Source organism: Amblyraja radiata, chromosome 6 (genome assembly GCF_010909765.2).
Source record: "Amblyraja radiata isolate CabotCenter1 chromosome 6, sAmbRad1.1.pri, whole genome shotgun sequence".
In the NCBI taxonomy this organism is placed as follows: Eukaryota; Metazoa; Chordata; class Chondrichthyes; order Rajiformes; family Rajidae; genus Amblyraja; species Amblyraja radiata.
This window is the reverse complement of record NC_045961.1, coordinates 34,416,109-34,431,419: the sequence shown is the minus strand read 5'-3', so window position 1 is coordinate 34,431,419 and position 15,311 is coordinate 34,416,109. Positions and strand designations below refer to the sequence as shown.

Sequence of the window (15,311 nt, the reverse complement as noted above, 5' to 3'; positions counted from 1 at the left end):
AAGTGCATAGGTGACATTCAAAGAAATAAAATTCGTCTGGAAAATCTGCCACTACGATTCCAAAGTCCAAAGTACAGAAGATTATCCGGAACTTTCTAGCACAAAGTTGCTTGCAAATGTAATAACGAAAAATGCAATTCTAAAGCAAAATTCACTCACCCTGCAATCCACTTTTATCTAAAAAATTGTTCAGGTTGAACAAGGTGTTTCTTGAAGCTAGGTACTGGATAAACCGCTACACAAATAAAAATGTCTCTGCATTAGTCATTTTCACTCCAAGAGAACCACACACAAAAATACCTTTAGACATTAGTTCAAGAGTAAACAAATTATAACACAACTTTGAGATGCTGCACAAATACGAGTGCTGGGGGCCTTAACTATTCACAATCTATATTTACGTTTTAAATGACTTGCAATATTACACAAATTTAACAACAGAAAATAGGAAAAACAAATTGGGAGGAGCTGGCAAAAGAATATCAATAAACAGAGTAAAATCTAGAGGACAGAGCATAATAAGAATGTAATGTTATCTACCTTGGTGGGAAGAACAAAAAAGTATTGTTAAATGGAGAAAATATACAATGTTGCTGTTCGCAAACCTTGGTTATGTATAGGAAAAGCTAATTTAACATGAAAGTACAGGCAATCCCTGCATGACGGGGGTTGGGACGGGGAGGGGGGTTGCATTCCTAGAATATGGCCCAGAATAGCGATTTATCACAATACAAAGCCTTGTCATCTGCACATGAATCAAGAAAAAAGTTATTTACTTTTTCCACCCCCCCACAAAATTTCTTCAGAGCTAAATTTCATCACTTATTTTTGCGTAGTGATTGGCGAATTCTCCAAGAATAAATTTACATTACCTAAACTGCCGCAATGCAGGGGTCGCCTGTGTAGCAATTAACTAAAAAGGCAAATTGCTTCGATTGTACAACCTGCTGGTGACAGAACTCCTGAAATATTGCATCTCGTTTCACTCCCTTTATTCACGGGAAGATAATGTCAAATTGAAGATATTTCAACAAGTGTTCAAAGTTGAGCAGGTTAGGCACTAGCCAAAAATATAACATACATCTCATCAAGAGACGAGGTGCTTTCTATAACAAGTGACACCTTGAAATAAAATGAATGTGTTGTAATGTCCGTTGCAATATCTGAAGTACATGAAAGACACTATGTTTGGCAGGATGCGAAGAAGAGAAATGAGAGAAATTAGTATTTTTGGAGCACAATGTTTCTAATGTTTAATGAGTCAAAAACAGCCTGGCTTTTTAAATCACACAACTTGGGGAAAACAGGATTTTAAAAAGATGTCACCACATATTCAATGTGTCTTACAAAGCAGTTTTTTAAATCTTGCCTCATTTCCATAGACCATCATTTGATGTGTTGTGATGAGAGACTTAAATACCACCACCCAGCTGCTGTTCGCAGTTCTTTCAAAAAGGCTATCCGCCAGCTGAGGTATGTTTACATTCATTTCATTTGTACACTGAATCATATCTAGAAAAGAACAAAGAGACCTTAGTTAGCGAATAGCATCTTAAAATGAAAAAAGTTCAGCAACATTCACACCATACAGTGTACACCAGCAATGCATTTTCTGTAGGTTTAACATTATTACCCATATAACAATGCCACAATTTGGAATATCACAATGAAGTGTACAATTGCCGTAACCAGTTTTCTAACTTTAAATTAGAAATACACATAAAATTGCATTTATGGTCTAACAAAAACCCAGAAACCAATTTGTTGCTATCTTTAAGGAACAAGTTATTCATTGCAAAAATCATTATAAATTTACGTCTAAATTTAGCTACAAAATTTCAAATGGTTCCAGTTCACTGATAACATTTTCTTGACAGTTGCACACTTCAACTCACTGGCTGATCTGCACTTTGCCAAATATTTGTGGATCTCTAGCTTCAAAGCGTCAATTTTAAATTGAGAATTTTTGTTTAAATTCTTTGGCCCACCGTATTTATGTTGACCATGATGCCAATCTAAACTATCCCCATCTGCCTACAAACAGTCCGTATCTGTCTATTCCCTGCCTGTTCAAGTTTGTCTACATCTCTCGCGAAACACTGCTTGAACAGGCAGGGAATAGAACTATTTAGTCATGCATTTACATTTCAATGCTTGTGTAAAATCTTCCAAATCCTCCAGAAAAGGCAAGGAAACCTAACATTAGTATCCTTGTTCTCATCAATATCTCCCCCAACACAAGCTTCTCTGCCTCAACATCAGTATGAAGAAATGCCCTGACTGTCCATATCCCTCCACAGATGCAGCCTGACCCACAGCTATCCTCCACAACTTTATTTTTCTCCACAAAAATCTCATAATGCAAAATAAACAAATATATTAATGATGCATTAAAATCCATCTCAAGCTAACAAGAGCATAAATTGGCCATCAATCTCTGTCCTTCAAAATGTTTAATACCATTATTTTATAATTTTTCACACTGGTACCAATGTTTGAAGGAGCATGTGGCGAGCAAAAAAAAAGAGCACTTCTGGAGAAACTCAGCAGATCAGGCAGCATCTATGGAGGGAAATTGACTGTCTACATGTTGGGTTGAGACCCTTGATCAGGACTGAAAGTAGAGGGAGAAAGAAAGCCTAATCTTGAGGACAGATGTAGTGAAGACAAAGTGGGGGAAAGGTATGGCTTCCTTACAAAAGATAGAGGGGTCGGGCGTTGGATGCAAGTCAGAAACAGAGAATCAAGGTGATGGATAAATGAGGAAGGCAGGGCTGGAAAATGAACTGATATGGAAGCTGCAGATGGCTGTATTTTTTATTTGGGAACATTTTTTTAGGATCCATACAGTTTACAGCATAAAAAACAGCCCTTACCAGTGATGAAAAACTGACAGATTTTCTGGACTACTGGGATATTAATAGGAATAACATCCAACATTTTACACAGAATAATACTTTTCCTGCAAATCCCCTTGTTTTAAGGGTGTACAGGAACCCAGGTCTCAATGTGTGAAAGGGAGGGCAGAAATCAGCACATGAGCCAGATGTTAAACCATCTGGATTTCCTGTAGACAAATGCTGTAGTAACTAAAGTCAGGCAGCACATCTGGAGAATATGGATAGACAATGTTTCGTAGAAGGGTCCCAACCCGAAACATCACCTACCCATGTTCTCCAAAGATGCTGCGTGACCTGCTGAGTTACTCCAGTACTTTCATTTTTTGTAAAGCACCATCTGCGGTTGTTTGTTTCTCCATCACCAGCATTTGTTGTTATCATAGGAAGAAGCAGAGAAAGGCATAGTTTAGTTTATTAAAGGTACTGTAAAAAGCTTTTATCGTGTGCTATCCAGTCAGCAAAAAGACAATACAGGATCACAAAAGAGTCAGCAACAAATAGTAGCTAACCTGTAAATCCAATTGCAACGCTCGCATGGGGAAATACATTGGAAGCGAAAAAGTCCAAGAATTGCTACTAGGGCAATTCCAGAGGTTTTGGGGAGTAGACGAGAAGCCCTTCGTGAAATTAAAGAAGCAACCATGACGGATAATAATGGGGGAGCGAGAGGGTAATTCCACTGAACTGGTCATGAGAGGTATAAAAGGCATGAGACGAAAACAAATTTAAATGGTGATCAAGTGATCAAGAATGACATTGTCATTTGATTCAGTCATTGATAGAACGATTCAGGTCATTTTGGTTGATTTTTGGTGTCATGCAGTGGGAAGATAGAAAGAATATAGATTCAAGCGAGTTATAGGAAAAATTGGTAGGATTCAAGGATATTGAGGCTGGGCTTTCAGGAATGATTTATAGTGCCAATAGAACTATGAGCAATCCTGTAGTCTGTTGGTCTTCCCATATCTAGAAGTTATCTTCCCAGTACATTAATGTTATGTATGTTAAAATTGTACAAGGCATTGGTGAGGCCAATTCTGGAGTATGGTGTACAATTTTGGTCGCCTAATTATAGGAAGGATGTCAACAAAATAGAGAGAGTACAGAGGAGATTTACTAGAATGTTGCCTGGGTTTCAGCAACTAAGTTACAGAGAAAGGTTGAACAAGTTAGGGCTTTATTCTTTGGAGAGCAGAAGGTTAAGGGGGGACTTGATAGAGGTTTTTAAAATGATGAGAGGGATAGACAGAGTTGACGTGGAAAAGCTTTTCCCACTGAGAGTAGGGAAGATTCAAACAAGGGGACATGACTTGAGAATTAAGGGACTGAAGTTTAGGGGTAACATGAGGGGGAACTTCTTTACTCAGAGAGTGGTAGCTGTGTGGAATGAGCTTCCAGTGAAGGTGGTGGAGGCAGGTTCGTTTTTATCATTTAAAAATAAATTGGATAGTTATATGGATGGGAAAGGAATGGAGGGTTATGGTCTGAGCGCAGGTATATGGGACTAGGGGAGATTATGTGTTCGGCACGGACTAGAAGGGTCGAGATGGCCTGTTTCCGTGCTGTAATTGTTATATGGTTATATGGTTATATTACCCGTGCTGGACACCATTATTCATGCAAAACCAGAGGATGTGTGGCAAGGCTAAGAAGGCCAAGGCCAGACGGGCACATAAAACAATGAGCAGTGATGTTTATCACCCAGCTTCTTCCAATGTCCTGCAAAAGCAATGCAACCAAAGGCTTGAGGTAAGAATTTGACTGCGCTTTGTCGACCGTGGCCAGGTCATTTGTTGGCAATAACTGCGTTTAAAAAATAATAATTTAAAGAGCTATTTTTGGCACATTGCTTGGTATGGTTTAAATTAGAATCCACTGCTCACCCTTTGTCCCAGATTTTATAGGCAAAAGAAAACTACAAATTAAAAAATGCCCAGATAAAGCCAACACCAAAAAAGGGACAGTGGACTGAGGGTGGAAGAGGAGGAATTGTGTACAACTTTAGTGTGAATGTTTACCTTGTTTGACTGAAGCATGAACAAGTTGAGTTTTAAAGACAAAATCAACTTTAATATTTGACATTGCCTTGGAGTATTGGTTTTGGGGTCAAGTGGGCACCTTTTAGAAATAGATCCTACTTATTAAATATGAAGTTCAAGAACTACAGGAGACAGTTTGAAAATTTGAGCCAAGTGCCTCCAGGGACACAATTTATATTGGAGCTTGTTGTGGCCTGACCCACAACAAGCCCCTTATTGTTGGAATAAAACTAAGCAACTTCAAGTGTCACCTCGATCATTGGTGAATCAGCATGAAGCCAGTCACGATAGTAACTGTGATAGTCTTTGAGCAACATGCTCACAGCAAATAAACTGCTGATGAAATGTACACTAAATATTTCTCTCAATGATCGGTCAACAACTTTCATAATGCAGATAAAATAAGATGAAGAGCAAAGTTGCCTCCAAACCATCAGGTACAAGAAACTACTGCAAATGGTTCAATTCAGGAAATGTCTAGACTAGCCTGCTCCATCAAACCCTCCCAAACCAATTACTATTTATTAGACGTTCCCAAGGAAAGCATTACACCCTGCTCATACTTCCCTCTGAACAGTGGTGGGACTGAATGAACTGTGACAGCAATCAAAAGAGGCACAGCAAATGTGGATTGGGAAGAGGGAACCAGCATTTGCCACGATTGACCAAAATATTTTAGTTATGAAGTGTACCAGTCAGTATCTGTTGCTGGACTCCAGGGTCTGGGAATGTTAACACAGAAATCAAGTGCTGCAAAGGCAAATATGTATAATTGAAAAGTTATTGATGCCAATCTATGTCAGGCACCTCCATGTTGAAAAGATGCAGAAGTAAAATTGAAGACTACAATTTCAACGTCTGATTTCACAAAACAATTCATTTTTAACGAAACACCACAGTGCACATGGACACGACACAACCTAACCCAATTTCTTGCACATGTAGGGAAATCAACTGCTGATTACGCACATCCCATCAACAGAGTATTATTCCGAGTACAACTCCACATACAGCTTCTACTTGCCAAAAACAATAATCTGGCAGGTCACCAAAAAATGTTGATAAATCATGAATGTTTGGTGGGAGATAATAATTACCCTGCAAGAGACATCAGCAATCACTCCCTTCTACTACATGACTGGATCAACTGAACAAATGTTAATAATAATTAATGCCGATTGTTTCTAGACAAGTATCTGGGTGTTGTGTGCTCTTTCGTTAGATACCACTCCAATATTACAAAAGCTACAAGCCAAGAGTAGTCTTAAGTCAAAGCTTTTTCACCGTGTTTACTCAGCCTATAGCATTCACTTAAAATGGAAAACAAAAAAAAACAAATATGTTTTTCCCAAGCTACGGCAGGTTCCCTTCCTATGAACTGATCGTATTCAGAACAGTTTGCAAGTCGGAAACTCTGCCACGAACCAAGTAGCCAGAAGACAGCCAACCAATCTATTCCACATTCCTACTGTCTGTCACCTGATCTCAAAAACACTTTGTTCATGTGTATAGGCTGTGCATGTCAGGCAATCATAAGCTGGAGAGGAGCTGCAGTCAGGCAGATGTTTAATCTTTGTGCTTTTTTTCAGAACTAATGCACATGTCCTGAACATCTTAACATCCTGAAATCTACCAATCTTAAATGTACTCAGTAGCTGAGCACCCACACAAAAAAATCCAAAGATTCACTTTCATATGGGTGAAGAGCTCCTCAGAGTCCTGAATGGAAAATCCTTATTTTGAGTAGAGAAACCAGGCCAGTAAAAGTACAGGTAATTCTGCTATAATGCAGTTCCATGCCATGAATTGGATATAACACAGTGAATAAATTAAGGAATGCCATGTATTATGTGGGCCAGATGGCTATTATGTGATTTTAATGGGGAACTGGAGAACCTTTAAAATGAACTATTAAAATGGAAATTGACAAGCAGAAATAAATCTTGGACAAAAAAAAGATAAACAAAACATTTCCACAAAACAAACCCATAGTAATCAGACACCAATGTCACTTAAAGTACAGGCTGCTAATTTCACTGTGGGTGTCCATAGAATTTGAGATGCACTTGCTTCTATTGCCACTTGTTCTAGAGTGCACTATTAAACAATGCAACATACAGCCTTCTAACTAAAATAAACCTACAGCTATTAAAAAGACTTCAGACGTTGTGAACAAGTGTTGCAAGGTGAAAGTATTCAGCTAAATCTAAAACTCTTCAACAGCATTAATGTAGAGGGGTCTTGGGGTCCAGGTCCATAGCTCCCTGGAAGTGGCAACACAATAAATACAGTGATAAAGCAGGCAGATGGTACGTTTGCCCTCATTGTTCGGGACATCGGGTACAAGAGACAGAAAGTGGTAATGCTTTATAGGACTTTGGTTAGATCACATTTGGAATATTGTGCACAGTTCTGGTCACCCCATTACAGGAAAGAAGGGGAGCTTTGGAGAAAGTGTAAAAGAGGTTTGCCAGAATGCTCCCTGGATTAGAGGGTATTACCTATAAGGAAAGGTTGGTCAGACTTGGATTGTTTTCTCAGGAACGTCAGAAGTCGAGGGGAGACTTGATAGAAGTATATAAAATTATCTGAGGCACAGATAGGGTAGACAGTCAGAACATTCTTTCCAGGGTGGAAACGTCAAAGATGAGAAGACATAATTTTAAGGCGAAAGGAGCAAGTTTAAAGGAAATGTGTGGGGCAAGTACCTTTTTGCTCTTTACACCGTGGGTGCTTGGAACGTGGTGGTGGAGGCAAATAAAATAGCGGTGGTCAAGAAGCTTTCAGATTGGTACATGGTATCAGCTGTATGGATCATGTGTAGGCAGATGAGATCAGTTTAGCTTGGCATCATGTTCGTCACAGACCTGTTCCTGTGCTGCACTTTATGTTTTAATTTTTTTTTTTTTAATTCTCTGCGAGGGGGGGAAAAAATAAAAAAGTGTTCACGCAAGTCTTAAACACTCAAGCCCTTAAACCTTCCTTTCCCTATTTACACGATCGCTTTTGTAACAAGATTTTCCATAGCACAAGGTTTCTTAACAATGCGATTATCAAGTTACAGCAGAATAGCCTGTATTATAAAATTCTTGAAAGGCTCAACTTAAATTCACACTGTAATCAGGTTACATCTTATACATTCATTTTCACGATGGGAACATTAGTCGCTAGGTTGTCTTTTATGACCCATCCCCAATGGTCCTTGCTGGAAGCACAAAATGTGACTAAGGCCTTTAAATAAACTCTGTTCTTAAGTAAATCTCAAGCTTTACTTTCTGTAAATAGCGGTATAAATCTGCAGGTAAATTATACAAATGTGCAAAGACAGTGGAGTTATGATCCCGAGGGTATTCCATTATCCTAATAATGATAATATGGGTGTCAAGTGCCTTGAGTATTAGAAAGGCGCTATATAAATCCCATCCATTATTATTATTAAAGATAAAGCAAAAGAACTAATATGTTCAGGGAACCTCAAAGGAGATGATATTGCGAGGAAAGAGAGGTAGGTCAAATATCTTCATGGAAACACTTGAGGAACAACGATCATCATATAAGACTTGTAGGAGTAGTAGTAGTAGTAATAATAATAATAATAATAATAATAATAATAGGTAGCAATCTGAAGCAGAGTAAAACTCCATCTAATTACTCAGACAGGAATCATGATGGCCCAGCATCTGGCTCATTAAACGATGTATCCTGTGCTCCCTTTAAACTTATGGCCTCACTGGAAAATGTTTTATTATACTGCATAACATCCAAAGTGAACTAAATACGTTGACGTATTGAAAAGAATAGTCTCCATGATTTTTGGAATTTTACTGCAATATTTCTATAAAATATATAGGTAATAAAAATGTCTCTCTTTTTGGGAGAAGGGGGCTATGCAGCAAAGGGGAGGTGGACATGCGGTTTATTGCTTCTCTAAGAACTGTCATCTTGTCAATCCCTTGCTCCCCTCGTTTCAGACACCAATACACATTTCCCCATTACCACGCATCCAATTACACCATTTATGCCTGATATACAAGGAGCGAGTTGCAGATCATAACTTTTTGGATCCAAAAATGATATTTGCCTCACATTACATTTATATACTTTCTCTAAACTGTTAAATCTGTGATGCGCTACCATATTCCTTGAACAATTAATAGAATCAGCTTCAGTTAATTACCCCATCTAAACTAGGCACAAGTGACTCTGTGCAGCTTTAGCACGAAACAGCACAAGAGGCCAAATAACCTCGTCAGTGAAACTATCCAACGTTGTTATCGGTATGCTCACAATAATCAAATACCGTCGTCAAAACATTTGGATTTAGTTGATGCAGATGCGAAGGGAAAAGGAATGACTCCTCCTTATTAGAGGCAGACCACAAAAACGGGACCTTCTGCACAACTCAGTCATGCCAACCAATATGCCTCATCGCACACATTGGACCCATACCCTTCTCAACCTTTCCTATCCATGTATATCTATCTAAATATCGTTTAAATGTTATTGTATCTGTAACTACTTCCTCTGGCAGCTTGTTCCATCTACCCACCACCCTCTGTGAAAAAGTTGCCAGTCAGCTTAAATCTTTCCCCTCACCTTAAAACCATGCCCTCTAGCTCTTGATGCCCTTACCCTAGGAAAAAGGGTTCACCCGATCAACTCCCTCATGGTTTTTCACACCTCAGTACAATACGAAACAAAATAACTTTATCCCAGGAGGGAAATTGGTCTGCCAACAGTCATAAAACACAACAAAATACATGAGATCAAAGTGACTAGCGGAAAGTCCAGGATTGGGGATGTTCAAAGATTGGGGAGGTGGGTTGTCAGTCTACCCCATGACAGAGGGGAAGTTGTACAGTTTGATAGCTACAGGGAAAAAGTGTTTCCTGTGGCGTTCTGTGGTGCATCTTGGTGGTATCATCCTGTTGCTGAAGGTGCTCCTCAGATTGACCAGTGCGTTATGGAGGGGGTGAGTATTGTCTGAGATGCTCTGCAGTTTGAGGAGCATCCTCCCCTCCAAGACCACCTCCAATGAATACAATCCACCCCAGGACAGAGACAGCTTCCTGATGAGCTTGTTAATTCTGTTGGCATCTGCAGCCTTCGCCTTGCTACCCCAGCACACGGCAGCGAAGATGATGGCACTGGTCACCAACGATTGATAGAACATCTGCAGCATCTTACTGCAGACATTGAAAGATCGGAGCCTCCTCAGAAAGTACAGATGGCTCTGTCCCTTCATATGCGGTGGCTCAGCATTCCTGGACCAGTCCAGTTTACTGTCCAGGTAAACTTCAAGGTACTTTTACTCCTTGGTGAACTGCACATCCTCACCCTTGATGGAAACAGGGGACAAGGGTGTTCCTCTCCTCATAAAGTCCACCACTAACTCCTTAGTCATGATGGTGTTAAGCTGTAGGTGATTTAGCCCACACCACACAAAGTCATTGACTACTCCTCTGTATTCAGCTTCCGTCCGCTCACTAATGCAGCCCAGCAGTCCTCCCAAAACTTCTGCAGGTGGCAGGGGTCCGAGTTATATCAGAAGTCAGAGATGTAGACGGTGAACAGGAAGGGAGAGAGGACCATCCCGTGGGGCCCATGTTGCTCACTACCATGTCCGAGACAGGCCAGGTGGTGTTAAAAGCACTAGAGAAGTAAAAACTTCAGCGCTCTCGGCTTATCCAGGTGCGCAAAGGAACGATGGAGCAGGTGGATGACGGCGTCCTCCACCTCCACATTTGCTTGATAAGCGAACTGCAGGGGGTCCAGATAGGGTTTTTAACCAGGGATCGCAGGTGTGCGAGCACCAGCCTCTCCAGGGACTTCATAATGTGCGAGGTCAGCGCCAGCAGTCTGCAGTCATTGGAAGAGCTAGGACGTGGATCACCCCTTGACTTCCTGCACTTCAAGGAATAAAGTCCCAAACCGGCCAATTACCTTTATAGCTCATGCCCTCAAGTCATGTCAACACTCTCGTATATCTGTTCTACACTCTTTCCCAACCTTATGGCATCTTTCCTGCAGCAGGGCGACTAAAACTGAACACAATACTTGTGCAACTTCACCAACACCTTGTGACTGTAACATAACTGTAATTGCAATACCCTTAAATCACACTTCCAAATGCACATTTTTCAATACAACTATGTTAAATGGACATCAGATTGTTAAAAAAAAGACAGGTATAATTTGTTACTCTCAAGCTTTACATGCGTCAAGATCAGACGAATCTGCCAATGCAAGCGACTTACTCCCCCTCCCCCCATTCATAACAAGGACAGAGTCCCCCTTGTCCTCACCCACTCCATTAGCCGCCGCATTGAGCACAGAAACATAGAAAATAGGTGCAGGAGGGGGCCTTTCGAGCCAGCACCACCATTCATTGTGATCATGGATGATCGTCCCCTATCAATAACCCGTGCCTGCCTTCTCCCCATATCCCTCGACTCCACTAGCCCCTAGAGCTCTATCTAACTCTCTCTTAAATCCATCCATTTGGCCTCCACGGCCTTCTGTGGCAGAGAATTCAACAAATTCACAACTGGGTGAAAAAGTTTTTTCTCGCCTCAGTCTTAAATGGCCTCCCCTTTATTCTAAGATTGTGGCCCCTGGTTCTGGACTCTCTCAACATTGGGAACATTTTTCCTGCATCTAGCTTGTCCAGTCCTTTTATATGTTTCTATAAGATCCCCCTCATCCTTCTAAACTCCAGTGAATACAAGCCTAGTCTTTTCAATCTTTCCTCATATGACAGTCCCGCCATCCCAGGGATCAATCTTGTGAACCTACGCTGCACTGCCTCAATCACAAGGACATCCTTCCTCAAATTAGGAGACCAAAACTGTACACAATACTCCAGATATGGTCTTACCAGAGCCCTATACAACTGCAGAAGAACCTCTCTGCTCGTATACTGAAATCCTCTTGTTATGAATAATCCTCCAACATTTTTGCCACCTCCAACAGGATCCCACTACCGGCCACATCATTCCATCTCCACCCCTTTCTGCTTTCCGCAGAGACCATTCCCTCAAAAACTCCCTGGTCAACTCGTCCCTTCTCACCCAAACCACCCCCTCATCAGGTACTTTTCCCTGCAACTGCAGGAGATGCAACACATGTCCCTTTACCTCCCCCCTCAACTCCATCTAAGGACCCAAACAGTCTTTCCAGGTGAGGCAGAGGTTCACTTGCACCTCCTCCAACCTCATCTACTGTATCAGGTGTCAACTTCTCTATATCGGCGAGACCAAGCACAGGCTCGGTGATGGTTTCACTGAACAACTCCGCTCAGTCAATCTTAACCTACCTGATCTCCCGGTGGCTCAGCACTTCAACTCCCCCTCTCATTCCCAATCTGGCCTTTCTGTCCTGGGCTCCTCCATGGTCAGAGTGAGGCCCAGCACAAATTGGAGGAACAGCACCTCATATTTTGCTTGGGTAGTTTACACCCCTGCAGTATGAACAATGACTTCTCTAACTTTAGATAGCCCTTGCATTCCCTCCATCCCCTTCCCAGTTCTCCCACTAGTCTTACCATCTCCGACTACATTCTATCATTGTACCGCCCCCTTCCCCTGACATCGGTCTGAAGGGTCTTAACCCAAAATGTCACCCTTTCCTTCTCTCCAGAAATGCTGCCTCACCCACCGAGTTACTCCAGCATTTTGTGTATAACATCTATGACTTAATGTGCAGGAGATGTTTATTTCCCCATAGCGTTCTTGTTATTCTATCATTAATTTCAGTATTGTATAAAAGTCTATACAATGATGATAATTCTTTTTTAACAGTACCATTTACAGTACAAGTCCTGTCCTGTTCTCTTACCAAAATACAAACAGCTTATAATTATCAGAATTAAACACCATTGTCAACCTTCTTGGTCACCTCTTCAAATAAACTTAGTCAAATATGAGACACGAGCTCCCAGTCTAAAGAAGGGTCTCGACCCAAAACGTCACCCATTACTTCCCTCCAGAGATGCTACCTGTCCCGCTAAGTTACTCCAGATTTTTGTGTCTACCCAATTTTGTGTCTATCCATTGTGTATTCCTCAGTCCAGTAGCCCAGTTGATCAAGATCCCACTGTAATTTTAGACAGCCATCTTCATTGTCCACTACGCCATCCACTTTAGATATCAAACCATGTTATATACAACATGAACAGTAATCTCTGTGGCACATCATTTGTTGCAGGTCTCCGGTCTGAAAAATAACTTTCTACTATCATCTCCATTTCCTACCTTCAAACCAGATTTGCATCATTTGGCTAGCTCACCTTGGATTCCATGTTAACTCATCGCCCAGCAATACTTTACCTTGTCAAAGTCCTTGCTAAAGTCCACGTGGACAATGTCCATTGCACTGGCCTCAACCTTCTTGGTTACCTCTTCAAAAAAATTCAGTCAAATACAAGAGACACGAGTTCCCAGACTTCGTGTTTTATTATATGTATAACGCAGCAACACAACAAATTTGTTAACACAGTACTCAAAAGATAATAAACAACAAAGTTAAATAAAACAATATTGTGCAAAAAACAAAAACAAAGTCCCAAAGTCCTTAGTGCAGCCAGTTTGTAGTTTAGTTGAGAGTTTATTGTGTTCAATATGCAGATGGTCTTGGGGAGAAGTTGTTCCTGAATCCAATGTTCCATTTTACAGACTTTTCCCCCACTGGTGGTGCGAAGATCATTACCTGGGTTGGACTGGGCAGTGTTCACCACTTTTTGTAATCTCCTTCATTTCTGAGCGTTCCAGTTGCCAAATCAAGCAGTGATGCAACCAGTCAATATGCTCGCTCCTGTACACAGTAGATGTTCAAAAGAGAATTTGTCGACATTACGAATCTCCTTCATCTTCTAAGTGCGTACGGGAATTGATGGGCTTCATGATTGCATCATTATGCTGGGTCCAGAACAGTTCTTCAGAGACACTCACGCCCAGTAACTTGAAGTTATTGACTCTGTCCACCACCGACCTGTTGATGTAGCCTTCCTCTACAAAGTCAACCAATTAATTTCTTGCTTTTACTAATGTTGAGAGCAAGGTTGATGTTCTGGCACCAGTCAGACGATCAATCGCCCTCCTTTACTCTGACACAACATTATCTGTGATTTATCCAAGAACTAGTGTCATCAGTGAATTTAAAGATAGAGTTGGAACTGTGTCCTGTTGCACAGTCATGCATGTAGAGTAGAGCAGGGGGCTAAACACACAGCCTCGGGGTGCTCCTGTGTTGATAATTATCAAGGAGGAAGTGTTGCTAATTCACATCAAGTGTGATCTGCTGAAGAGGAAGTCGAGGATCCAGTTGCAAAGGGATGCACAAAGACCCAGTTCTCTGAGCTTGGTAACAAGTTTGGAGGAGATGGTGTTGAATGCCCAGCTGTAGTCTATGAACAACAGGCCAACGAATGTATTTTTATTGTCCGTGGTCCATTGCAGAGTGGAGAGTCAGAGAGATCGCATCTCCAGTTGACCTATTGTGGTGATAGACGAATTGGAATGGGTTTATGTTCTTGCTAAGGGAGTTGATAGGTGCCATAACCAAACTAATTGAAGTTTTCATCTGTGTACGACTGATGATAAAAAATCTCTGCCAAGGACTCTGCAATTTCTTCTCCTGCTTCCCAGTGTCCTCAGAGCCACTTGATCATGCCGCAGTAAATACATATACCTTCATGAGTTTTTAGACATCCAAATTCTTTCAAAAACATAATTCACTTCCATGTTTCCCCTCACAAATATGTCTTTCCACACAGTAGCGAAATATTCACAACTTAACTCGTCGCTCATCTCCTGCGGCTACACAGAGGTGACCTTAATGATTTATATGGGGCAGATACAAAGAGCAAGCGGATGCTCGTTTACAAAAAAGCCAGTGTTGGAATAACAAAGTTGGTCAAGCTGCATTTCTGGAGAACATGGATGTGTGATGTATTGGGTCAGCACCCTCCTAAATAGCCGAAACGTCATGCATCCATGTTCTCCAGAGATGCTGCCTGAACTGTTGAGTGTCCGATCTTTAAGGGGCTTTTACCTCGTACTGATTACTCTATTCCCTTAATATAGAGTAAACAATTTTTACAATCCCCTTTATAGTGGATTTCAGTTATAGTGGACTGACCTACTCGCCTTCACTGCGAGGCTGGACAGCCGATGCCACCTCAGTCCATGCTGCCTCTGGCCACTCCTGCCACCGTACCCACCCTGCCCGCTCCCACCTCCACCTCTATCCCTACTGCCCCGCACCCCCACCCCTTATCTGCACTTCAGCCACCCGCAACCAACCTGGATCCTCACCTCTCCCCCAGCCACCAGCAGGCTGGGGTTCTTAACTCACCTGGATTCCAGGTCCAGTT

General features: G+C 41.4%; 1 protein-coding gene across 25 annotated transcripts in view; it reads right to left on the bottom strand.

Annotated features, from left to right (window-relative positions):
- The window catches only part of picalm (phosphatidylinositol binding clathrin assembly protein), a 120,106-nt gene that overhangs the window by 82,128 nt on the left and 22,667 nt on the right, over positions 1-15,311 (bottom strand). For all 25 annotated transcript variants that reach the window (XM_033022477.1, XM_033022479.1, XM_033022481.1 and 22 more), the window contains exons 2-3: positions 1,370-1,512; positions 160-235 (exon numbers count right to left, since the gene is read on the bottom strand). In XM_033022477.1, the coding sequence (XP_032878368.1) occupies positions 160-235; positions 1,370-1,512 (219 nt within the window). The remainder of the gene's footprint in view (positions 1-159; positions 236-1,369; positions 1,513-15,311) is intronic.